Genomic DNA, 27,500 nt, shown 5'->3' with positions numbered 1-27,500 from the left:
GTGTGTGTATATAGGTATGAGTGTGTGTGTCTGTGTGTGTCTGTGTGTGTGTGTGCGTGTGTGTGTGTGTGCGTGCTCATGTGTGTGTAAGATAGTGAGGTAGCGCATGTGTTTAGGTGTGTGGGGTAAAGAGTGTGTGAGAGAATGCGAGAGAATGTATTTGTGTGTGTGTGTGTGTGTGTGTGTGTATGTGTATGTATATGTGTATGTTTATGTGTGTGTGTGTGTGTGTGTGTGTGTGTATGTATATGTGTACGTTTATGTGTGTGTGTGTGTGTGTGTGTGTGTTTTTATGAGTGTGTGTGTTTTTATGAGTGTGTGTGTGTGTGTGTGTATGTATATGTGTGTGTGTGTATATGTGTACGTTTATGTGTGTGTGTGTGTGTGTGTGTGTGTGTGTGTGTGTGTGTGTGTGTGTGTCTGCTCTTCTGAACACGTCTCCTGACTCTCCTGCTCTCCTCTAACAGGAAGTCTCCTCTCTGAAGAACAGCATTCTGGGTATGAGCATGTGGATGATGAGCTTCTCTCAGGTAAAAAAGACCAGAGTGTGAGTTTGTCCTACTCCATTAACTGAAAGATATTAGAATTAAAATTAGAAATCAGAAATGACTACATTTGTCCTTTCTGAGACGTGATTATGATGTAGTGTGTAGAAGAATTACAGTAACTCCAGTGTTTTAATGCTGACACATGAGATCTCACCATCAACCTTATCTTACTTTAATCTCCTGAAATCCATCTGATCAAATTTATCAAAGCTTCTTTGGATGAGGATTTTATTGAGTATAAATGTGTTTAAAAACCCAAAACTAACACATTGTTCTTTTTACAGTAAAGTCTGGGATCAAAGAAAAGGCTGAGTATTATGATGATGTCATGGACACCAGTGACATCATAAGTGGGTGCAGTTGTTAAGAGATCACATAAATTTACTGAGTTGACATTAAACCATGAGGTCAGAATGTGATGGAGCTGTTTGTACAGAGTCTCTGCTTTTATTTCATTTAGGTGATCCAGGAAGAGTCGACCCACCAGAGGACTACGATGATGCCGTCACTGCTGGACCCATCCCTGATAACGTGGATGGTGTGGTTCTGTTTTGGGATTTGTTTTAGAAAGCAGTATAAATTAAACACACACACTGTCAATACGTTTGTTTATCGGTTTGTGTGTAGTGACGTTTTTTACACGTGTACGATGTCATTTTGTATTATGTCATCAAATACACAGTGTACAAACTGTCACTTCAGTAAACTTTAAATATCTGTGTTTTGGTGTAGAGGATGAAGCTGAGAATTATGATGACGCCATTACAGCTGATCAGAAGTCAGTTATTCTGACAGGTATGATAATAATGGGACAGTGTGGCATCCACAAGCATCCAAATGATCATTAATGACATTGATGTGGATTTAATAGCTTTTATCTCTACGTTCTGACAGAGGACGTGTCCGAGAACTATGATGATGCAGTTACCACTGAAACAAACACAAACATCATCACAGGTCAGTTTTTTTATGAAAATGGAAGGAATTTATTTACCTTAAAATGTTATACAGTAAAACTCAAGCTTTGTGGCTTAATTGTATTTTAGTACACTGTTGAATTCTGCTTTCTGATTGGTCAGTAGGTGTTGATTAATTTTCTATAACAGCAGCTCTGACAGTACTGCAGATGTAAACCACAGGTTTCTATTAATGATCCAATACATTGTGGTTTCTATAGTAACAGCTCATTCACATGAACTTAAATTCACATGAATTTATATCAAAAATCTGTGTGTTCATCAACATGGTGAACTTTTCTGTAAGAAATTTTTTTTTTATTGTTTTACAGATTTTTTAAAAACGCTGCTTCATCACACCACCCTGTAACTCTATTTTACTGTAAAAGTGTAAAAGTACCTGTAAAAGTATTTTACTGTAACACCAACACACACAGTGGTTCATTATTTATTCATTTATTTGTTTATTAGACAATCCAGAAGATTATGATGATGTCATAACTGAGGAACAGGATGTAGGAGAGACAGAAGGTGAGCGACTTCCTGTTTATTCTCTAATCTACATAAGTTCACAGGCAGCAGAGTAAAAGATTAAATTATATATGATTATATTATATATGGTATATAATAAATATTAGCTTTCAGATCAGTTTTTAGGACAAATATAATAGAACACGTATTTATTAAAGAGTTTAGATTAGACCTACTGTAAATATTATCTATGATACAGAACATAAACATCAGATCACTGTTTTTATAACAAATCACCGTTCAGTCAGATTAAAGAATCTGATGTGATAAATGTCCTCTATTCTCTTCATTTATGGTTTAAATATCAGAGAATTCCTACATAGTGCATCGTTTATGTATTATAAGTTGTTACAAAACAATGACTGTATTAATACAATATAAAGGATGTATTAAATAAGTAAATGTGTTTATTTTACAGAATATGATGACGTGGAGGAGAAATCTCAGAAGGACAGGGACCATGTGACTGAGACACGTCTCCAAAGGCCTTTTCTCAGGAAATTACATTTCAACTTTTATAAACACAAAAAATGACTTTATTATACTTCTAATAATTTCATTCATTCTGAACCACGTTCATTTTCTCACCTTGTTATTAGTAGATAAATTAGGGAGAGTTATATCACCTCCATTATTACTTAACAAATGTTTCCAGCTTTCCTTTTACAACACATTTAGTGCTATAAGTCATAGTGAGCTTAAATATCACTGACACACCACACCTCATTATCACCAGTTTATTCCATCAAAATCACTTTAATGTTCATTACAATCTTTTGATGAAACAACTGATCTTATCGTTCATGTTGATCTGAAACTTGTGAATCTGTTATTCAGTGTTTTTAGAAATGTGTTAATTACATTCCACTTGCCAGAAGAAACCTTGTGTATTACAATATGTTAAAACTTGTTACGAGCCAGAAATATGGAACTGTCTTAAATAGATAAACATTTTTTATTCAATATGTTCAGGTTGTTGTTTTATATTTTAAGATCTAAATGAATATTCTGTGTTTTTTCCTGTTGATGTTCTATACATCTCCTCATAATATATATAATCAGGGCTACAGGAAGATGTTTTACATTGTGGGAGCTGGAATTTTAAGCAGCGTTCATGTGACATGTGCTATTACATCACACCTGAATGATAGTAAAATCATTTTCTTTTAACAGAATGAGTGCAGATTACAATATTTATACCACAGTGTGGATGAATTGTGGAATTAGAAGGTGTTGATTAATTTCCTACAACAGCACAGCTCTGACAATAGTTATGACTTCAACATAAATGATTAGTTTATATTAATGTGCTCGTTCTAATACGTTATCTTTCCTACAGTAACGTCGTTCACAGGGACTTGTATGACTGACGTTACTCGTTATCTAAACCTAAAATAAACTGATTTAAAACATGTTATATAACAAAGAACAGCGTATAATCATTGATGGTGATGTTTTCTGATTGGAGACGTTTATTTAACATTTATGGAAGGAGTCTCGAGTATCAGCTCTTTGTAACATTATTTTAGCAGCTGCAGTTAAAGTAATCCTGAAAGTTGCAGCACCATCAGCAGCCCTACTTCCTGTCTCCTTGTATATAATGGGTAATGACAAGAAATTAGAATATTCTGTCTAAATAAACAATATGCAATAAAATGCAACATTTTCCTTTCCATACTTAGTAAATATTGTGTCTTATGCAGAGTTTTATTTACATTTTTAATAAATTCTTTATGTAATTTTTCTTAAACAAGTAATTAAGTAAAAGTTATAATATAATGTGATGATGTGATTTGATGTGACTCTTGTAGTGATGAATCTGTGTTCAGTGACATTATAGAACATCTAACTCAGTAAAAATATATTCTGATCAGAAGGTTGTAAGTTCAAATTTCAGCACCACCGTGAGTGCAACCCTCGATAACTCAACTGTATAAAATCTTCTTCATCCTAATGAAAAAATGCCAACACAACACACACACACACACACACACACACACACACACACACACACACACACACACACACACACACACAGACACACATAGCTGCTCTCTCTCTCTCCTAACTCTTTGATATAAAGTGCATCTAACTGATTTGCACTCTTGGAAACTATTATTTTTTTATTATTATTAGAATTTATTATAAAATTTGTATTTATGTTATTAATATTTAGTAAAAATGTGCAAATGACCATATCAGCGTTCACAAAATTTTAAACATGGGATCAAGCAGACACTAAAAAAAATTCAGGAGTTGTGTTTGTATTCAGAAAAACTTCTATAATTAATCATATCTATAACTTAATAATATTGTATGAACATTATATTATTATTATTATTATTATTATTATTATTATTATTATTATTATTATTATTATTATTATTAATACAGCAGCATCCTAACAGCGCCCCCAGCAGTTCATGTGAGAGAAAATATTTCACTAAACAGAAATCTCAGTTTGTAAATTCTTTACTGCCATCTTGTGGATACAAACTTGTAATGCTCTTAATAAAAATTATTATAAAATAATATTTTAAATTTTTTTAGTTTTCATAATCCTGAAGTCCAGAGTAAATGTGTCTTTATTAATTTAAACATTTATTTGGAAATTATAAATTCTAGAATATATCAAACATTATGTAATATTACTTAAAATTATTAATAATTTATTCATGAGTGGAGCTCTGTATATTTGGCCCAGTTTTGATGTTGATTTTGTTTTATTTCTCTTAAAACAATTTGTTTTTCAGGATGTCCTGAAATATTCACCTTGGTTGATCACTTACTGTATACCACAGCTTCCAAAAGGTTCTTGTGCCGAGATTTAGTCACATTTTAAATAAATTCTTTATGTATTTTTTTTAAACAAGTGATTAAATAAAATTTATTTTATAATATAATGTGATGATGTCATTTGAGTAAGTGACTCTTGTAGTGATGAATCTGTGTTCAGTGTCATTATAGAACATCTCAGGCAGTAAAAATAAATAAATATTTATATACTATTCAGAAGGTTGTGAGTTCAAATCTCAGCACCACCCTGAACTCAGCCCTAAACCTTATATAACTGAACTGTATAAAATCTTCATCTTAATGAATAAAAGCCAACACACACACACACACACACACACACACACACACACACACACACACACACACACACACAAACACACAGCTGCTCTCCTTCCTAACTCTCTGATATTCAGATTCTAAGACATACCCACAGGTATAAAGTGTTTAGCTGGACACCCTGTTACTGTCATGGTTTATGTGGTCTCTTCCTCCATAACATTATATAAAGTGCATCTAGCTGATTTGCACTCCAGGAAACTACACCAGGTTACGTATGTAACCCGGTTCCCTGAGAGGGGAACGAGACGCTGCGTCAGTGCTGACGCTATGGGAATGCTTCTTTGAGGAAGTTGTGTCTGAAGCTCTGTGTGCACACACGCCATTTAATGGCTCGGAAAGGACACGTGACGGAGTTAATTACTCGCCAGTAAGTCCATATAAGGGCATCTACGTCACGCTGCTCCAGCTCTCTTTGTCTGAAGGAAGCGCGAACGGATGCCTGGGGCGTGGCCAGCAACGCAGCGCCTCGTTCCCCTCTCAGGGAACCGGGTTACATACGTAACCTGGTGTAGTTCCCTTTCGAGGGAACTCGACGCTGCGTCAGTGCTGACGCTATGGGAATGCCAATACCCACGCCGCCACGCACCAGTCGATGACTGCGCCAGAGGCCGTGAGAGAGCACGAGCAGACTGGGAACAGCACATCATAGGCCCCGCAGTACCTGGGACCCTGGAGTGGGGTCCAAGTCCAGGTCATAGAATCTGATAAAGGTGTGCGGAGAGGACCATCCTGCCGCAGCACAAATATCTTCAATGGGGACACCCCTGGCCAAGGCACTGGATGAGGCGATACCCCTAGTGGAGTGGGCCCTGATGCCAAGAGGTGAGGCATGACCGCGCACCTCATAGGCCTGAGTAATGGCCTCCACCACCCAGTGCGCCAGGCGCTGTTTGGAAACTGGATTACCCCTATTCCGGCCCCCAAAACAGACAAAAAGGGCAGAGGAGTTACGCCACGAGCTAGAGCGGTGGACGTAAGTCCTCAGGGCCCTTACCGGGCAAAGCAAGTGCAGCCTCTCCTGCTCCGCCGACTCATGGGGCGGGGGACAGTAGGCTTGCAGGATGATTGGACATCCCGCCATCCTGGGCACCTTAGGGACATATCCTGGCCTGGGGTGCAGGATAGCCTTGGACATACCGGGGGCAAACTCTAGGCAGGCGGGGGCGATCGACAAAGCCTGCAAATCCCCGACTCTCCTGAGAGAGGCCAAGGCAAGAAGCAGGGCAGACTTCAGGGTCAGAAACTTCTCGGAGGCTGACTCCAAGGGCTCAAAGGGGGCTTCCAACAGCCCCTCCAGGACCACGGAGAGGTCCCAGGAAGGAAGGCGTGGCCTAGAGGAAGCCCTCAGCCGCCTGACACCATGCAGAAAGCGAGAGACCAAAGGGTGCCTACCCAAGGAGGCCCCAAGGACAGGTTCGTGGTTCGCGGCAACTGCGGCCACGTACACCTTTAGAGTAGAAGGGGACAGGCCCCGAGAAAAGCAAGACTACAGGAACTCCAGCACTGTACCAACCGGGCAGTGAACTGGATCCTGAGAGCGCTCGTCACACCAGAGGCGGAAAAGCCTCCACTTCAGAGCATACAGTTTCCTAGTGGAGGGAGCCCTAGCATTCAGCAGAGTCTCTTTCACCTCAGTTGAGAGGCCTGCGTCTAGGAGCTGGTCCCCCTCAGGGGCCAGACCCAAAGCTTCCACATCTCGGGGCGGGGGTGATGAATTGCCCCCTGCGCCTGAGAGAGGAGATCCCTCCTGACGGGAACCTCCCATGGAGTGCCGTAAAGGAGGGAGACTAGGTCCGTGAACCAAACCCGAGAGGGCCAACGGGGGGCAACTAGGAGAAGGTTGACCCGGTCGTGGCGCACTCTGGCTAGGACTTGCGGGAGCAGAGCTACCGGGGGAAAGGCGTACAGACGGAGCCTCGGCCACGTCCATACCAGGGCATCCAGGCCCAACGGGGCCGGGTGAGGAGAGGGAGAACCACAGCGGACAGTGGGTCGACTCCTCTGAGGCGAACAAATCCACTTCCGCCCGGCCGAAAATCTGCCAGATTCGCTTCACCACGTGAGGGTGAAGACGCCACTCCCCGGGCCTTAGCACCTGCCTCGACAGGAAGTCTGCCTCCCGATTTACACGCCCTGGGATAAAAGCCGCTCTTAGCGAAAGAAACCTGGTCTCTGCCCAGAGCAGAATCTGCCACGCCAACCTGAACAGGGGGCGTGAACGCAGACCGCCCTGATGGTTGATATAGGACACCACCGCGGTGCTGTCTGTTCGCACTAGGACATGACAGCCCTCCAGGTGCGGGAGAAAGTGTTGCAACGCTAGGAAACACAGCCCTCATCTCCAGGCAATTTATGTGCCATGAGAGACAGGGGCTCTCCCATAGACCCTGGGCCGGGCGGCCATCTAAGGCTGCGCCCCAGCCCGAAAGCGAGGCGTCCGTCGAAAGAGTCCTGCGACGGTGACACGCCCCTAGAATGGGACCCAAGGCCAAAAACCGGGGTCTTTCCACATAAGGAGGGTACGAAGCCCACGGCGCGTAACCCGTATAACCCTGAGGGGATGCCTGTGAGGATGAAAGCCCGCCCCCTTGAGCCAGAGCTGGAATGGCCTCATGTGAAGCAGACCCAAAGGAATAACGTTGGCTGCTGCTGACATGAGTCCGAGCACCCTCTGTGCCTCGGCAACAGAGAGGCTGCGGCTAAGCCGAATAGCTTTCACCGCCGACAAGATGGAGGGCCACCCGGGTGGGAGACAGATGTGCCCGCATCGTGGTGGAGTCCCAAACCACCCCCAGAAAGGTGGTTCTCTGAGAAGGAGAAAGCACACACTTTCCTGGGTTCAGCCTGAGTCCTAAGGACCTCATGTGGGCAAGCACAGCATCTCGATGCCTGGCTGCCATAGCCTCCGACTGGGCAAGAATGAGCCAGTCGTCCAGGTAGTTCAGTACACGGATGCCCTGGAGACGCAATGGTGCCAGGGCAGCATCTATGCACTTCGTGAACGTGCGTGGTGAAAGGGCTAGGCCAAAAGGAAGGACACGATACTGGTACGCTTCGCCCCCGAAAGCGAACCTGAGGAACTTCCTGTGCTCCGGCAGAATGCTTATGTGGAAATAAGCATCCTTGAGGTCGATCGTGACAAACCAGTCCTCGGATCTGATCTGGGACACGATCATCTTGAGCGTGAGCATCTTGAACTTGTAAGTCTTCAGAGTACAGTTCAGAGCCCGCAGGTCCAGAATTGGAAGCAGCCCCCCGTCCTTCTTGGGAACAACAAAATATCGGCTGTAAAAGCCGGAGTCCCGCTCTGGGAGGGGAACATGCTCTATGGCCCCTTTCTCCAGAAGTGAGAGGAGTTCCTCCCGGAGGAACGCCGCCTGGTGCCCGCCCACATTTGTGGGCAACACACCCTGGAAACACGGAGGACGTGAGGAAAACTGGATCCTGTACCCTCTTTCCACAGTATTCAGGACCCACTGAGACACCCCTGGCAGAAGTTTCCACGCTGCCAGGCTGCCTGACAGTGGCGTCAAACTTGTGCAGACCTCCCGGGCACCCTGAAACAGCGCACCGGCAGGCGCGAACCTGGGAAGATCTGCACAAGAAAGGGGAGCCGACACAGGCCCCACTGCCCCCCGAAACGACAAAGGCGGCGGGGCTGGCAGTAGGGGGAGCGTCTCTGAATAGGGCGCTCCCAGGAGCCCCTGCCCTCGGGCATCAGGACTCCTTCATGGCCTGCTTGGCTGAGAGGACAGACCTAAGGTCCTCTCTCACCGGACGGGTCCTGGTCCGGGCATGTGAACCGGCCTCCCTAGTTTTAGACGGGGGGGCTCGGGCCGCCACACTAGCTCTTCTCACTGCCCTGAGTGAGCTAGAAGGGGGGGGGGGGGCGGCTAGATGATGGCCCAGGCTGCTCCCCGCGGCGAGGGAGAAACTCCTTGAACGCCGCTGACTGGCGTTTCACCTCCTGATGCCTGTCGACGACAGTACTAACTGCGTCGCCGAACAAGCCCTGAGGTGAAACTGGGGCGTCCAGGAGAAAGGACTTATCCTTCTCCCTTATGCCTGTCAAATTAAGCCACAAGTGCCTCTCCGCGGCAACCTGCAAGACCGCCATGGTGTGCAGCGCTGCACCCGCTTGACCCGCTGCCTCATAGGCCTTACCCACAATGGCCAAAGTGGTCCTACATGGCTTGGATGGAAGGGCAGGTTTTCTCCATGCGGGCGATGCAGGGGAGAGATAACTGGCTAGCGTCTCTTCAACCCTCGGCATCGTCCTATACCCATGGTCTTCAAGCCCATTAATGGCTGAATAGTCTGACGTGGCTGGAGAAAATACACGCGCCGAAAAGGGATTTTTCCAAGACCTCGATACCTCAGTATGGAGGTCTGGAAGAAATGGCAGACGCCTGCGTGCAGGTGGCTGACGGCCTGAAGTGAGAAAGCGGTCGTCCAGCTTAGAATGGGCGACACCAACTACCTCCTCAGGCCAATCTAAATTCAGCTTCTCAACAGCCCGAGTTATTACCTCGAGGAGCTCCTCGAACGCGACTGATTGCGTCGGCCGTTCTGAGGTGGAAAGCCCCTCCCCTTCGACATCGAGCTCCTCAGAGCCGGATGCGGAAAGCAGCATGCTTTCTTCCGGGTTGGGAGAAATTGCAGCGCGAGCTCCCGAACGCGAAACCGAGCGATCGGAGTCAGGGGAGAGGGCAAGAGAAAGGGGAACACCCGTCTCTTGCTCCGCCTCCGCTAACTCAACCTGGGAACCCCATGATTGAAGCCGCCGCGCTGCCTCGGCAGACGCAGGACCCGAACCACGACCCGAACCACGAGGCGCAGCCGAAGCTGAAAACACAGCCAGGCGGGATCGGAGCGTGCGGAGAGGGAATCCCTCACAATGCACGCAGCCGGCTCCCTCGAGAGCCGACCGGGCATGCTCCTCTCCCAAACACACCACACAAAGAGAATGCGCGTCGTCCGCCGTGATAAAGCGGGGGCAAGGATGCACGCATCTCTTAAAGTGCTTAGACTGCAACATTTTGCCTAGTCTTTCCCTATTTTTTTTCTTTCCCTGCACTTGACGGACAGACAAACAACGCACATACACAGAGCGCTTCCTGAAGACAAAAAAGCTGGAGCAGCGTGACGTAGATGCCCTTATATGGACTTACTGGCGAGTAATTAACTCCGTCACGTGTCCTTTCCGAGCCATTAAATGGCGTGTGTGCACACAGAGCTTCAGACACAACTTCCTCAAAGAAGCATTCCCATAGCGTCAGCACTGACGCAGCGTCGAGTTCCCTCGAAAGGGAACTATTATTCTTTTCCCAGTTTTATTACTACACTGGTAAAAATGATGTGTTGGATATACTTAAAATATGTATGCACCATTTTTGCATCACACTTTTTAAGTAAACTTGGAAAAAAATGACTTAAAATTAACAAGAAAACCGTTGTTATATGTACTTAAATGTTTGGGTACACTCAACATTGTTTATTTAAAAAAATATGTAAGATGATAGAATCTACTAAGTAATTACAAGTTAAGTTAACTTAAAATTTAAGCTCATTTATGTTAAAAAAAAAGACAATTAATTGAGTTGAACCAATGTAAAATTTTAACTTATTGATTATCAGCTATTGGTCTGCATATTGCACTGCTGCTTTAATGAGTTAAACACAGAGCACAAATTCCTAGTATGGGTCACCATATGTCACTTCACTAAAATAAATTACACATGCAAATCACACAAAATAAAGCATTTCACTTTATTTTTTGAAACAGGCTGCAATGCAATGGTGAAGCCTAAAACCACACATCATGAATGTACACCAAATGTGTCACATTAACAAATGAAAGTTCACTTCCAACACGACATTTCCTTCATGCTGCTCCCTTTGCAACACTTTCTTGCTCTGAACTAGAAGGAGAAAAAAACAGTTTTATATTTAGTATGAATAGGCAAGACATTGCAGTGTCTTACTAACATAGACCTTTTCAGTAAAAGATTGTATATGCTAAAATGACCTAATATTACACGGACTAGGGCGGGAACAGAATTATCTTAATGTAAACGTGCCAACGCGATGCATGGTCATATTCCTCTGAAATAAACAAATTAACCACTAGAACATTCATTCAATGGAGGCACACTGCTTTTAGCAGTCACACAATCGCGTGCACACTCGTTCCTCCTTTCATACAATAACTTACTTGTACAAACTAGACTTTCATAAGTATTCAAGTAGCACATTTCTAATTGTTGAAGCCAAATTCGTAGCAACTCAGAAATTCAATTTAAAAAAGTTTCTTACTTGACCAAAAACGCATTAACACAAATAAACGAATGTACCTTAAAACTACAAATCTTACCTCTTTTCAGCATCTTTGCGTTTCAGAAAATATCTTCACCTAACACTACAAACAAGTGTTTATTAATGTCAAAACCTCAAAATCAAATATTTTGCTGTTTATAGAACGTTAAGCTTACCCCTTTCCACCGTCTTCACGTGTGCATCACGAGATGGATCCAGTTTGTCCAGATTTGCATATCACGTGGCTCAGTCATATACTTAAAATATTATGTTATAATTACTTAGTTTTGATGCAATTTTAATACTAGTTGATGTGACATATGTTTTTTAATTATATTTAGGCATACACTTAGGTTCACCTTGTAACTTATATATTTATGTTACAGACACTATACTGTATATAATAAGTAGAGGTTGGAAAGTTAAAATTACTTTGTTATTTGTGTTTAGTTTATTTATTTTTATAAGTAATGGTCTCAACAAATCGTTTTTTAGAGTGTATTTAGCACAAAATGCAAAATTTTCATGACCATATCAGCTTTTGTGAAATTCTAAACATGGGATCAAGCAGACATTAAAACACTTCTATAATTACTCATATCTGTAACTTTGTAATATTAGCAGTTTTATTATTATTATTATTATTATTATTATTATTATTATTATTATTATTAATAATAATAATAATAATAATAATAATAATAATAATAATAATAATACTGCAAAATCCTAACAGCGCACCCAGCAGGTCAAATGAGTGAAAATATTTCACTAAACAGAAATCTCAGTTTGAAAATTCTTTACTGCCATCTTGTGGATACAAAAAATTGTAATGCTCTTAATAAAAATTAGTAAAATAATCATTTAAAATGATTAATCTTTCTAATCCTGAAGCCTGGAGTAAATGTGTGTTTATTAATTTAAACATTTAATTGGAAAATACTCCAAATTCTAGAATATAGCAAACATTATGTAATATTACTCAAAATTTATTCATTCATTTACTACCGCTTATCCGAACTTCTCGGGTCACGGGGAGCCTGTGCCTATCTCAGGTGTCATCGGGCATCAAGGCAGTATACACCCTGGACGGAGTGCCAACCCATCGCAGGGCACACACACACACTCTCATTCACTCACACACTCACACACTACGGACAATTTTCCAGAGAATCCAATCAACCTACCATGCATGTCTTTTGACGGGGGGAGGAAAACAGAGTACTCGGAGGAAACCCCTGAGGCATGGGAAGAACATGCAAACTCCACACACACAAGGCAGAGGTGGGAATTGAACCCCCAACCCTCGGTGGGAGGCGAATGTGCTAACCACTAAGCCAATGTAAACCCCCCCAGGTGCATACACATTGATGCATAATGTCAATTACTGTGAACCTCTCTGCAATTTAGAGGGTCATGGAGATGGAAGCCAGATGAACTCCACATACTTTTATCTTTGTGGATGAAGCTGCATTCAACCTGGCAAAAACACGACACAGGGGAAGAATTGTACTGGGACAGAGAGCGACTGTGGAGGTCCCAGGCCAAAGGGGAGCTAACATCACGATGTGTGCAGCAATGTCCAATGAAGGTTTGCTGTTACACAAACCACTTATTTGCCCCTACAATACAGAGGCTCATTTCTAAATGACCTACATATTCGACTTGTGCCAGCAGAGGAGAGAAGCCAAAGGGCATCAAACTCCCCTTCCTTCATTGTTGTATGGGATAATGTGGCATTCCACCACTCTGCTGCAGTCACAGAGTGTTTTGTGTCACATCCCAGGATGTCAGTATTATAACTGCCTCCATACTCCCCTTTCTAAAACCCCATAGAGGAGTTTTAATCTGCGTGGAGGTGGAAGGTGATGTTGATGAGAACTTGTGGCCAAATGCAAGAGAGAGACAATGATGTAATGCTTCCTGTTGTTAGTGTTTTTTAGGTCAGTGTGTTGTGAATGAAATGTGTGTTTTCTGAATGAGAATTGTTGCCAGTGTTTGTTGGTCTGAGTGAGTTTTGTAGGTGAGATTAACTGTTTTACACACATTCATGCTGGTAATGCTGACTGTGTGAAGAGTTTTGAAAATGTGGTTTCAGTATTGAACAATGCTTGTTAGCAGCTGAAAAAAAACTTTAAGAATCAAAATGCAGCTTGTTATATTAAAAATAAAGCATAAACTCCTTTTACCTGCAAATGATGATTTATTTTATTGTATAAAAGTATTTCTTATGTTAAAAAACTGACCTGTGTTCATATGTTAGTCCATGAGTGAGTGAGTGAGTATTGTATATTGTGTCATTATTTTTGTGAAGCAATATTAAAAAAAACATAATTTATATAAATACAAATATGAGTTATTATGATGTTTTATTTTAATGTTCAAAACACAATAAAATCATTTAATTAGTTTTTGTAAAAGAGTGAAATCTTGTTATAAGTCTTATAAATTTAATTTTAGTTTACTCTGTTTCTGTTGTGTGTGTGTGTGTGTGTGTGTGTGTGTACATTAGTGTGTGTGTGTGCGTGTGAATTAGTGTGTGTGTTTGTGTGTGCATTAGTGTGTGTGTGTGTGTGTGTGTGTGTGTGTGTGTGTGTGTGTGTGTGTGTGTGTGTGTCCATTAGTGTGTGTGAATGTGTGTGCCTGTGTGTGCATTTGTGTGTGTGTGTGTGTGTGTGTGTGTGTGTGTGTGTGTGTGTGTGTGTGTGTGTGTACATCATATGTATACGTATACATCGACTGATTCAGTACTTTTGGGCAGTTCAGTGTCTCTGAGTTGTAGCAGTGATGCAAACCCAGCAGTGCTGAACTACACCTGGTACAGAGAGAACGGAGAGCAGATAGGAACCGGAGACCATCTCACCATCAACACGACTGATTCTACACACAGTGGTTTATATTACTGTAGAGCTCAAAACCAGCACGGAGATCACAACACATCTGTGTTCCTGGATGTTCAGTGTGAGTATTTATAAAGTTTAAACACAAGACTATTTTAAAACTCCTTAATGATAATTGTTCTTGTTAGTTCTTATAGTTTCATTACTTGAGTTTTAGACATTTATTTGTCACATGAACATTTGTGACAGGTTCAAAGGGGCAGTAAAGTGAGATGCAGAAGGTCCTTGACTACACAGACAATATAGTAATGTGTGTTGGGTATAAGGAGAGTACAACATAAAAGAAAAGCGTTCAGCATTCAATATACATCCAGAAAATTGGTCTTGTTGTTCCAGTACTTTCGGAGGACGACTGAATATGTCTTTTAGTCCGTTCCACACTGAAATGTCTGCACTAACTCTATTAAAAATAATTTCTTCTTAAGTACATTATTTGTCCTTTAGATTGATTTGAGTCACTCTGTTAAAACTGAACATACCTCCACTTTTAGTGTATAGTGTATTTTGGACATGAAACAACAAATACAGAAGTCTTTAATATTGCCCATAAAGGGCAGGTGTAGCTTAAGGCTTTCATTCCAACAAGGAAAAAAAAAATTCTGCAATAGAAAATGACTTTTGCAAAGCTACTAAGCAACTCCATTAATTCCTATTACACAGTGGACCCCAGAGTCTTTACCTACAGTATGTTGATGAGACCTTTAACTCATCAAAAGCTTGTGAGGAGGACAGCTCGTCCAAAAACCCGAAATAATTATTAGGGGACAGGTGCTGGGCAACAAATAATCAACGTAAAAACAACAGGAGAAGCCGCACACCGATAAACTGAACCAATAAATATAATGGTGCAACGTTTCAACCATCAGGTCTTCATCAGGCACAATATAAACATGTGATCGCCTCACCTCTATAAATAGGGAACAGGTGTATGTCTTAATTACACTCGCTTTCAAAATAAGGCACACTATACACACTATACACACAGCATTAATAGTCACATGTCACAAACATATTAAATATACACAGAAAAAATAAAATATAAAAATATACAGTTCATTTCAACAATACAAAGATAACCATTTAAAGATCTATAAAAATGGTTTAATGTCAAACTCATCATTGAGCCCAAGTGGTGACAAAAGTATTAAGAGTATAAATCCAATAACAATCTCTTTGCAGTAATTTTCTCCCATAATCACCTCCTCTTGAGGGCTTTTTTTCTTTTTTCTTCTTTTTTCTTTTTTACTTTCTCAGTACCAATGTATTGTAAAGCACTGATATTATGACCAGCTTGTTTGAAATGAAGTGCTATCGGACTCCGTGTCCTGATGTTACTCCGGTGCTCACAGATACGGTTACACAAGGATCTAGACGTTTTGCCGACATATGCCAAGTCTAGGTCCTTGTGTTTACTTTGACATTAAACCATTTTTATAGATCTTTGGTTATCTTTGTGTTGTTGAAATGAACTGTATATTTTTATATATATTTTTTTTCTGTGTATATTTAATATGTTTGTGACATGTGAGTTGATTAATGCTGTGTGTATAGTGTGTATAGTGTGTAGTGTGTATAGTGTGTATAGTGTGTATAGTGTGCCTTATTTTGAAAGCGAGGTGATCACATTTGTGCCTGACGAAGACCTGATGGTCGAAACGTTGCACCATTATATTTATTGGAGCAGTTTATCAGTGTGCGTCTTCTCCTGTTGTTTTTACCTTTAACTCATCCCCATGTCAAATCCCCATGTCCTCCATCATGCAAATCACCAACACAGAGTGCGTGTGCCACAAGTCAGGAGGTTTTATTTTTTTACATAAACAACACAATACAATTTTATTTCAATAAAATATATTTTTAAAGTATGAAAAGTAAAAACATTCAATTTCAAATGGAAATATTTTAGTCCAAAAAATGTAAATAAAGTTTTTAATAAAAATGTGTAAAATATGACCTGCGAAAAACACCCCCCTCCAGGTCTCTCCATCCTCCAGCTGTAACAGCACTCAGGATTTCATCATGTGTTCCTGTGAGGTTCGTGGAAATCCATCTCCTACACTGGAATGGAGTTTCTCTGTTCAAACTCTCTCTTCATCTGAGGTGACGTCTATCCACGTGGGGTCTGTGTGTAACACGAGCTTAAACAGCTTTATTACAATCCGTCAATCATTTATAGACACACCCACTCTGCAGTGCATTGGTTCCAACAACCTGGGTGTTGACACGCACCTGTTTAATCATAGCCTTTCAGGTAGGTATCTACAGTGGGCTGATAAATGTTTATGCTTTTGTAGTTTAATCTGATTTTATTTGATTTATTTCCCAGAATGTGGACACACTACAGACCCTCATCTGGTTCTCTCTCTCTCTCTGGTTCTCCTTCACTGTGTTGGCGTTATTGGAGTTCTCATCTACAAATTAATGCAGTAAGTCACAGATTTAGTAATACATCTTCACCTGTCAATTAAAAATAAGGTACAATCTGTTACGAATGGTCAGAAAAATACAAGTAAAAATGATTTTAATGCAGAATGAAGTTTTATGAGTTTGTAGTAAATGAATAAAATGGTTTTAATCTATTTGTTTTCTAGATTGTCCAGGAAAATAAATGTGAGTCCAAAATGAATGGTGATGATTATTATTTATGATGATGATGATGGTGGTGATGCTGATGGTGATGGTAATGACAGTGATAGTGGTGATGTTTATTATGTGGAGTTTCTAGACAGAGTAGATACGTACCCTTCTCTGGAGCTCTCTGCTGTTCAGGACTCTAACAGAGATGTTCAGGAGTCTAACAGAGATGTTCAGGAGTCTAACAGAGATGTTCAGCACTCTAACAGAGATGTTCAGGAGTCTAACAGAGATGTTCAGGACTCTAACAGAGATGTTCAGGAGTCTAACAGAGATGTTCAGGACTCTAACAGAGATGTTCAGGACTCTAACAGAGATGTTCAGGACTCTAACAGAGGTGACGTCACCTCACTCATTAACACCCATAATTAACCTTTTTAGTTATTAAATCCAATTCTTATCGATGTGTGTTTTTGTCTTGATTTTCAGCCTCATGGGAAGAAAACACAGCACACGTCTTACTGTTAGAGTAACATTATAAAGAGGTGACATGATAAATCAGAGTTCCTATAACAGCACATCCACATGTGGCTTTTTATTCTTATACCACAGCAATTTGTCAACAATTACAATTTTTTATCAACAGCTTCTCTTTATCTTGAAGTTATTAAGAATCAAAATGCAGCTTGTTATATTAAAAATAAAGCATAAACTCCTTTTACCTGCAAATGATGATCTATTTTATCGTATAAACTTATTTCTTTCTTTACAAAACTGACCTGTGTTCATATGTTAGTCCATGTATTGTATATTGTGTTATTATTTTTACAGAGAATGTGAATCAATATTATAAAAACATTTATAGAAATACATTCATTCATTCATTTCCTACCGCTTATCCGAACTTCTTGGGTAACGGGGAGCCCGTGCCTATCTCAGGCGAGGCAGGATACACCCTGGATGAAGTGCCAACCCATCACAGGGCACACACACTCTCATTCACTCACACACAGGCACACACACACTCTCATTCACTCACACACACACACTACGGACAATTTTCCAGAGATGCCAATCAACCTACCATGCATGTCTTTGGACCGGGGAGGAAACCGTAGTACCCGGAGGAAACCCCCGAGGCACGGGGGAGAACATGCAAACTCCACACACACAAGGCGGAGGCGGGAATCGAACCCCCAACCCTGGAGGTGTGAGGCGAACGTGCTAACCGCTAAGCCATCGTGCCTCCTATATAAATACAAATATGAGTTATTATGATGTTTTATTTTAATTTTCAGAACACAATAAAATCATTTAATTAGTTTTTGGAAAAGAATAAAATCTTGTTATAAGTCTTATAAATTTAATTTTAGTTTACTCTGTTTCTGTTATGTGTGTGTGGGGGGGTTTAAAGGAAATGTAGCTGAATTGTAGTTTGTGCTAAAGGAGGTATGGTGTGTTTGTTGAGACAGGTGTTTAAACTCAGGTAAGCAGTGTGAGGTTTAAATGATCAGTCACAGGAAAAAGCAATAAGACAAACATGAGGAACATCTGACAACAACATAAGATTAACATGAATGAGCCTGATGAGTTTCTGTACTTGTAGCAGGAACATCTGGTGATGAGGGTCAAGGTAGAAATACACACGAAAAAAGACGAGACGTAAATGTTTTGTATGAAATAAAAACTAAGATAAAATCTCTCTTCATTTTCGTCTACAAATGTTTCATCAGCTGTTACGCCTTTAAAGTATTCAGGACGAGTTCGCGGCTTCGCGCTGTTGCTCGTTACAGGTCTCATACGCCTGTGGCTGCAACACGACACTGCTGAACAATTGTATTGCTTCTGCTAAAGAAAATAGTGCGCTCCGTCTCTACGGTTAGAATCCTGTGTGTCCATGGTAACGCTCTGTTTTTCATGGTAACGGTGTGTTATAGTTAGTAATCCTGAGCGCAAGTCCACCGTCTAGGCGGCTTTTTGTGTTAAATGATATTTCCTGTTTAAACGAGTTCTCAACTTCTCACTGATTCTTTTGTGATTCGGAGGTTTGACAAGTTTTATAGCCTTGATATTGTTTCTTATTCAAAAGTGGTGACAGAAAAAACTCTTTACCCCCAACCTGAAACCTCTTCCCTGTCACAATCACATCATAATCAACATTAATAATTAGGCTTAAAAGCAAATGTATATGTAAGTAATCAAGTTTAATAATTACATGTAATATTGCTCCAAATATCATATATAATGGTGTGTGTAATACCATGTATAACTTGTATTAAGTTGGTAATTTATATAGATGTGTATATATATATATATATATATATATATATATATATATATATATATATATATATATATATATATATATATATATACTGTACACCTACAGTTTTGACTTTAGGCTTTTCATTAATCAGCATTAATGTATTATTTAAAAAAAAAAAAGACTACAATTTTTTGGCTGGAACTAGACTAAAATTGAAAGACTTTATAGTCGACTAAAACTTGAGTAAGGTACCTTGAGTTTTCATTTGACTAAAACTAGACTAAAATGACGAGACTTGAAATGACTAAAACTTGACTAACAGAAAAAGATATGTGAATGACTAAATATGACTAAAACTAACAAAGACATTTGGCCCAAGACTAAGAGTAAGACTAAATTAAAAATAGGTGACGAAATTAACACACACACACACACACACACACACACACGCACACACAAGGGAGGAAATAATTGGCAACACATGAGGGAAAAGGAGGAACAACATTACAAATAAAAAAAGAGACTGTGAGCTTCTCTCATGACTCCATTTGTAAATCAATGGTCTGAGTTTGGAGACTGTAACTGATGTCTAGTGTTAAAAGTGTTAGTGTAAATGAAAATGAATTTAACTAAAGCCCTTGTCCTATAGGGGGCAGCACTGCCTCAGTCAGAATGTTTAAATGTTTATAATTTTATTCACTGCACAATGTAATTAAACTCTGAAAAACAAATAAAACAGATAAATAAAAAGTAAACAGAATAAACAGAATAAATAGTAACTGAGTTTTAACTAACACACACACAAACATAAACACACACACACACACACACACACACACACACAAACACACACACACACACACGGGCATAAATCCCGGGGGATCCCAAAAAAAAAAAAAAATTAAAAAAATATCGCACTCCCTATCGTGAAAAATAATTTGTATGTATACCTAAATAATTGTGTAAGTAGAAAATAAAACGCAAAAACTGCATTTAGAAACAGTTGAGTTCCCCCTCCCCTTCCTCACAGCATGGTTTGACCCATTGCCTTCTTTCCCAGTACATCTCACCTACTCTACACACACGAGTCAGGTGTGCGGCCGCGGCTCAAATAATGTTCAACTCCATTAAGTCGGGGATTTTATTCCCTTTAAATAAAGAGATTCTCTTTAAAGTCGTTGATGCAGATTCAGTCATAAATTAGTTGCGGCAAAAATGCTGATTACCAATGTAATTTTCCATGAATGTGCTATATTAGCGATTAAAATATTACTTATCTAGCTAACGTTAGTGTGGTAAGATGGTCGGTGCAGTGGCAAACTGGCAGCAAAAGAAATGGCAAAACTCTCGAAAAATCCAGTGAAGTGTCTTTTTATTTATGTGAGCCACCATTCTCAGACAGGTGTGAAAGAAGCCAAAGCAAAATTTCCATTGAAAAATCAAAATTTACCAAAAAATAAACAAATAAAAAAAACTATTCAAAGTACAACTCAACACTTAACAAAACACAAAAGGGAATAACTAAATTGTTGGCTACTGTTCCAACCAACGCCCCTCTCCCTCTGCAGCATTTCCTTTGTCTTTTAATCATCCTGGTCCCCTCCCTTCAGATTCAAACGGGCCAATCATAACACTCCATCTGTTAGCAACACTATGTTTCTAGATCTTAACACTTTACAAGTCACACCCAAAATGAAGTCTACCTGTAATCAAAGGCATTATCATTTAACAAAATCACTGAAATCTCTACATACAATACATTTATAATCTTTGCATGCTTGATCAGATGACTCCTCCCCTTCAGGATGCTATAACACTGGCTTCCTGTTCGCGGGTCACTCCCTTTTAGGCCTTTCCTGAATCGGCAAGACAAATATTCACATTAACACAACCATTTATTGATTTTACCTTACTTTGGATGTTACTAGCAGTCAACATGGAATGTGCACCTTTCATGTGACTGCTTCAATAGTAAAACAAATGAAATAAAGAACTTGCCAAATTCTATTGGGTCTTTATTTAACTTAAACTGTGTGTGCCACATCACATTTTCTCCCTCCCTCTCCCTCTGGTTGGTCTAAATTGGGCATACGGGATAAATAATCGGCAACAAAATTTCTCTTACCCGGACAGTGCTCAATTGTAAACACATAGGGCTGCAGAGCCAGACACCAGCGCAGTATCCGTGAATTACCATTCTGCATGGTTTGCATCCATTTCAGGGCACGGTGATCAGTCCGTAACGTGAATTCACGTCCGAGCAAGTAATACTGCAGGGAGTCCACAGCCCACTTGATGGCAAGGCCTTCCTTCTCAATTGTTGAGTATTTCCACTCTCTTTCAAAGAGTTTTCTGCTCAGAAATAGAACTGGTCTCTCTTCATGAGCCTCTCCTTGGACTAGCACTGCTCCCAAGCCAACATCAGAAGCATCCACCTGTACAATAAATCTCTGAGAGAAATTAGGGCTCTGTAATACTGGTTCATGGCATAACAAATCTTTAAGGGCATTGAATGCATCTTCACACTCATTCGGCCAACAAAATTTAGCAGGACTCTTCTTGGTCAGATCAGTCAGAGGTGTAGCCAGTGATGCAAAGTGGGGGAATAAATCTGCGATACCAGCCAATTAAACCAAGAAAAGATCTCACCTGCTTTTTAGTTTGAGGACGAGTAATGTTTTGGATAGCCTTAAGCTTTTCTACTTGGGGCCTGATTTGTCCATGCCCTAGTAAATAACCCAAGTATCTCACCTCTGTCTGAGCCCATGAACATTTTGTGGTGTTGATGGTGAGCCCCGCTTTCTGAAGACGCTGTAGAATGTCCACAAGATGCCGTAGATGTTCCTGCCAGGACCCACTGTATATAACCACATCATCAAGGTATGCAGCTGCATACTGATCACAACCCACAAGGACACGCTCCATCAATCTTTGAAAAGTGGCCGGTGCTCCATGTAATCCAAACGGCATAACCGTATACTGGTATAGCCCTGAGGGAGATCGAAAGGCAGTGTAGGGCTTGCACGAGGGACTAAGGGGCACCTGCCAATAACCTTTACACAGATCTAATGTAGTCATAAAGGACGCCTTGCCCAGTCTCTCTATCAACTCGTCAATACGAGGCATCGGATAGGAATCAAAACATGATACACTATTTAGTTTTCTGAAGTCAGTGCAAAACCTAATTCCTCCGTCCTTTTTAGGGACCAGCAGTATGGGGCTTGACCACTCACTTTTCGATGGTTCTATAATCCCCATTTCCAACATGGTCTTAATCTCAGTCTTTAACTGTTCTACCATCTTCTCCGGGACTCGATAGGATTTCTGTCGTATAGGGGTAGTGTCCTTCAGGATGATATTGTGTGTGAGAATCTCAGTCCGACCCGGCCTTTCCTGGAACAGAGAGGGAAAAGATTGAAGTACCTCAGCTAGCTGCTGTTGGTTATTCAAATGTGAACAACATTCTGGGGCATCTTGTATTGATCGAACTGGATCCATATCTGGTTCATCCTCTTCCTCCGTTATGGCTCTCACCATCATCACTTGGTCTTTAACCTTCTTGAGACCTTGGAGATCAGACACATTCTCTTTAAATTCTCTCAGAAGATTAACATGTAGAACCTGTTTAGGCTGTTTTCTTTCTGGACACAAAATCTCATAGGTTACTGGACCCAGTTTTCTGCTTACAACATATGGACCCTGCCATTTGGCCAACAACTTGCTGGTACCTGATGGTAATAGTAATAGAACTTTCTGTCCTGGTTTGAAATCCCTTTCCCTGGCATGTGTGTCGTACCAGACCTTTTGTCTTTGCTGGGCAGCAGCTAGGTTTTCTTTAGCCAGAGTCCTAAAGTTCTCCAACTTGTCCCGCATCTGTAAGATATATGAAGCAATACTGCACTGGGCTGGTTCCTCTGCTATCCACCCTTCCTTGAGCATGTCCAGAGGGCCACGGACTTGCCTGCCAAACAAAAGTTCAAAAGGAGAGAAACCGGTTAAACACTGAGGGACCTCTCTATAGGCAAAAAGAAGAAACGGAATCCATTTATCCCAATCTCCCCCAGACTCATCAACAAATTTCTTCAGCATGTTTTTCAACGTAGTATTAAAGCGTTCTACAAGACCATCTGTTTGAGGGTGAAATGGTGTAGTTCTTATTCCCTTAATGCCTAGATGTTTATACAACAGCTTCATCACTTTAGCCATAAAATTTGTCCCCTGATCCGTGATAATTTCGGATGGAACTCCAACCCGTGAAATCAAGTCAACCAAACATCTCACAATATGTTTAACTTGGACTGAACGCAAGGGGTAGACCTCTGGATATCGGGTAGCATAGTCACAGATCACCAATGCAAATCGGTGACCCGAACTACTCTTTACCAAAGGACCTATTATATCCATACCTATACGATCAAATGGAGTTCCAATAATGGGCAAAGGTTGCAGATAACTTCTATCAGCTTTTCGAACAGGTGCTACCATTTGACATTCAGGACAAGTTTTACAGTATTCTTGCACATCATGGTACATTTTTGGCCAAAAAAAACGTTGACTGACACGCCCATACGTTTTTTGTTGGCCTAAGTGACCTGACCAAGGGATGGTATGCCCCAAATGTAAAATTATTTGATGCAATGCTTTGGGTACCACTAATCTAGGACTCTCTATGTCAACCAGGTACAAAAGGTTGTTCTTTAAAATGTACCGGCCCCCCCCCCAAACTTTGGTACCCCAACTGGCTTACCATCTACTTCACACACTTTTGCAAACAAGGGTTGTAATGCAACATCTCCTTTTTGTAACTCCCTAAAATTATCAGGAACCTGCCAACGGGAATTAACCAACTCAGACCCAGAGTCAGGAAAATGTGCTAACCTCTCTTGCACCTTATCCTTCCCCTTATGTTTTTCCTGTCGTCTCTGTCTTTTACTTTTTCTCTCCTTCCCCACATTAGAAAATAATTCAGCTTCCGCATTGGGAAGAGGTTGCAAGCCTTTAGCCTGGGACCTTGTAACTACTGCACACATTTTGGAAGTCACCAAATCAGTTAAACAAGGAAAATCTTCCCCTAACACCACATCAAACTGTAATTTCTCAACTACCCCCACCCTTAACAAGTATGCTTGTTCTTCTACAATAACAGAGACTTCAGCAGTCGGATAAGTTTGTTCATCCCCATGTACACATCCCAAGCATACAGTATCACTATAGTTCAACATTTCACAGTTTAGCAAGTCAGATTTCACCAAAGTTTGTGTACTACCTGTATCAACCAAAGCCTGGGCAGGCTGACCATTTACAATTACCATTAGAAGGTGGCTATGTTTCCCGGTAGATGTTGATTCAGCAAAGCACTCATTCCTGGGAACATAACACATATTAGTCACTTTGGGTTTTTTTAGGGGACAAATGGAAGCCTTATGTCCAGGTTGCTGACAATAAAAACAAATCAAAGTTGTATTGGAATGTTTCCCAAACACTCCCATTGTCTTATCAACGGGTTCCTCAACTTTACCCCTGCCCAAAGTCACAGTACCTTTGTTGGTTCGTGGTGGATCTCGATGGGCAGCCATGTATCTCTCAGCCAACCTAGCAGCTTCCTCACCAGTTAGTGGTTGGTTTTCCTTGACCCATACTCTCACGTCCGGACGCAACACTCTTAGATACTGTTCCAGTATGATGGTTTCTCCCAGCTGTTCCTTGCTCTTAATTTCCGGTCGCAGCCACCTCTTGTACAAGCCCTTAATGCGGTTGTAGGTCTCTCTTACACTTTCTCCAGTTGGTACCGTCAGACTCCTGAAACGCAGACGATATGTCTCCTCAGTCACGTTGTACTTGGCCAGCACAGCAGCTTTGATGTCAGCATAAGATCCGGAACATCGTTCATCCATACCGGCATAGGCCTCCAGAGCTTTGCCTGTTAACAAAGTTACCACTCGTGCTGCCCACTCATCGGTTTGCCATCCCCACGTTCTAGCAATGCGTTCGAACCGCACAAAGAAGCTCTCCACATCCTCACCTTCCACAAAATCAGGAATTCGAGGTTCATGAAAACGTCTCAAAGGTGCTACCAGTGGTACAGACATACTTGGCAGATGATCCTCTGGTTGGATTGCATGAGGTTCTGAAGACATGGCTCTTCCTCCTGGTGCTTGTGGAAGTGTTCTAGGTGTAGGTAATGGGTAGTGAGTTTGTTGACTTATCTGTTCAACTGATTCCCACCCTGCCTTGGATTTCTAGAGAATGGTAGACTTTATCCCATTCAACTCATCAAATAATAACTTTTCATTTCTTTGTTGTTGCTTCATAAAGTTCCTTATTTCCAAAAGAAACTCTTGATCCACCACAATACCTTCTGCTTCACCTCGGGGTGTACTCACTTTATTACTCTTGGGTCTCACCACAGGTTCAGTCTCAGGATATGTCACGTTCCTCATATGAAACAAGTCTGTCACAGCCTCCTCTGCTATCACAGCCTCCAACTCCACATCACCTGCTTTAACTTCAACAGTGTCCTCCTCCTCTTCGGAGAACAGTATTGGATGAGCTCGGGTAATCCTTTGAGAACCTCCATGTCCTCTAGCAGCCATCTTGAAATTTGAGATTTCTCCCCTCTACTGTCAGTCACTCCTCAAAGACTTCACATCCCACTTCTGACACCATTTGTGGTAAGATGGTCGGTGCAGTGGCAAACTGGCAGCAAAAGAAATGGCAAAACTCTCGAAAAATCCAGTGAAGTGTCTTTTTATTTATGTGAGCCACCATTCTCAGACAGGTGTGAAAGAAGCCAAAGCAAAATTTCCATTGAAAAATCAAAATTTACCAAAAAATAAACAAATAAAAAAAACTATTCAAAGTACAACTCAACACTTAACAAAACACAAAAGGGAATAACTAAATTGTTGGCTACTGTTCCAACCAACACCCCTCTCCCTCTGCAGCATTTCCTTTGTCTTTTAATCATCCTGGTCCCCTCCCTTCAGATTCAAACGGGCCAATCATAACACTCCATCTGTTAGCAACACTATGTTTCTAGATCTTAACACTTTACAAGTCACACCCAAAATGAAGTCTACCTGTAATCAAAGGCATTATCATTTAACAAAATCACTGAAATCTCTACATACAATACATTTATAATCTTTGCATGCTTGATCAGATGACTCCTCCCCTTCAGGATGCTATAACACTGGCTTCCTGTTCGCGGGTCACTCCCTTTTAGGCCTTTCCTGAATCGGCAAGACAAATATTCACATTAATACAACCATTTATTGATTTTACCTTACTTTGGATGTTACTAGCAGTCAACATGGAATGTGCACCTTTCATGTGACTGCTTCAATAGTAAAACAAACGAAATAAAGAACTTGCCAAATTCTATTGGGTCTTTATTTAACTTAAACTGTGTGTGCCACATCACAGTTAGCTTGTTTACAATAGCTTGTTGCATAGTGCACTGTAACCTTTAACCCTTTTTTAATTCCTTGTTTTTATTATTGTGATTATTTTTATGATAGTTTTACTTTCTTTGAAAAAAAACTTTGAAAATAATCATAATGACGCGTCTCCGTGCTACAATAATAATCTTTATAAGTACAATTAGACTATTATTTGTGCCCCCCCTTCAAAAATTGCTCATGAGAAATTTTATATTTATTGTCCCCCCTACTGTTAAATGAAATTTACGCCCATGCTCACACACACACTCACTCTCTCCCTCAAACACACACAAACACACACACACACACACACACACACACACACACACACACACACACACACACACACACAAACACACACACACACACACACACACACACACACACAAACACACACACACACACACACACATACACACACACACACACACAAAACCATTGTGTAAAGTGGGAGTGACAGTTAAAGACTGAGTGAACACCAGATATTTAAATTCAGATTTATAAACGTGAATTAGATTTATTTATATACAGCCTAGCAAAAAATCACCACCTTAATTTTAAATAGAAATTAATTAATTAAACATGAATGAATGAATTAAAAGAATGAAACAGGTAAGAGCTTTCCACTGAATTATTACTGCAGTGATTAATATGTTTCAGCTGCTAACAGGTTATTTAATACGAACTGAAGCCGTGAGCAGCTTCTCATTTCTTAAACCACCAAGTGGGAAGTCAGATCCTGTGGTCATGGAAAAGACATTACTCTGTTTCAGAAGGGGCAAATTATTGGCCTGCGTCAAGCAAAGAAAAGGGCAAAGGAGCTGAAACTACTA

At 40.9% G+C, this 27,500-nt stretch overlaps 3 protein-coding genes across 8 annotated transcripts in view; 2 read left to right on the top strand and 1 right to left on the bottom strand.

Annotated features, from left to right (window-relative positions):
- Positions 1-27,500, top strand: part of LOC113650187 (B-cell receptor CD22-like) — a 1,781,460-nt gene that overhangs the window by 1,333,851 nt on the left and 420,109 nt on the right. For all 4 annotated transcript variants that reach the window (XM_047803951.1, XM_047803952.1, XM_047803950.1 and 1 more), the window contains one exon: positions 14,247-14,446. In XM_047803951.1, the coding sequence (XP_047659907.1) occupies positions 14,247-14,446 (200 nt within the window). The remainder of the gene's footprint in view (positions 1-14,246; positions 14,447-27,500) is intronic.
- Positions 1-27,500, bottom strand: part of LOC113663360 (antigen WC1.1-like) — an 870,979-nt gene that overhangs the window by 717,872 nt on the left and 125,607 nt on the right. The gene's annotated exons all lie outside the window — the stretch shown is intronic.
- Positions 16,428-17,604, top strand: LOC125139591 (chitin biosynthesis protein CHS5-like). The gene is made up of 5 exons (XM_047803997.1): positions 16,428-16,636; positions 16,712-16,811; positions 16,977-16,995; positions 17,111-17,356; positions 17,449-17,604. Exons 2-5 carry the CDS (start codon positions 16,713-16,715, stop codon positions 17,490-17,492), a joined length of 408 nt encoding a protein of 135 aa, XP_047659953.1. The 5' UTR covers positions 16,428-16,636; position 16,712; the 3' UTR covers positions 17,493-17,604.

The sequence above is a fragment of the Tachysurus fulvidraco genome, chromosome 19, assembly GCF_022655615.1.
Source record: "Tachysurus fulvidraco isolate hzauxx_2018 chromosome 19, HZAU_PFXX_2.0, whole genome shotgun sequence".
Classification (NCBI taxonomy): domain Eukaryota; kingdom Metazoa; phylum Chordata; class Actinopteri; order Siluriformes; family Bagridae; genus Tachysurus; species Tachysurus fulvidraco.
The sequence above is the reverse complement of the archived record's forward strand: the minus strand, read 5'-3'. Positions and strand labels throughout refer to the sequence as shown.

Excerpts from the sequence above, each read along its gene's own strand:
- LOC125139591 (XM_047803997.1), top strand. The coding sequence starts at position 16,713 with ATGTGGACACACTACAGACCCTCATCTGGTTCTCTCTCTCTCTCTGGT. Across the intron at positions 17,357-17,448 it reads TGTTCAGGACTCTAACAGAG|CCTCATGGGAAGAAAACACA; the intron begins GTGACGTCACCT and ends CTTGATTTTCAG.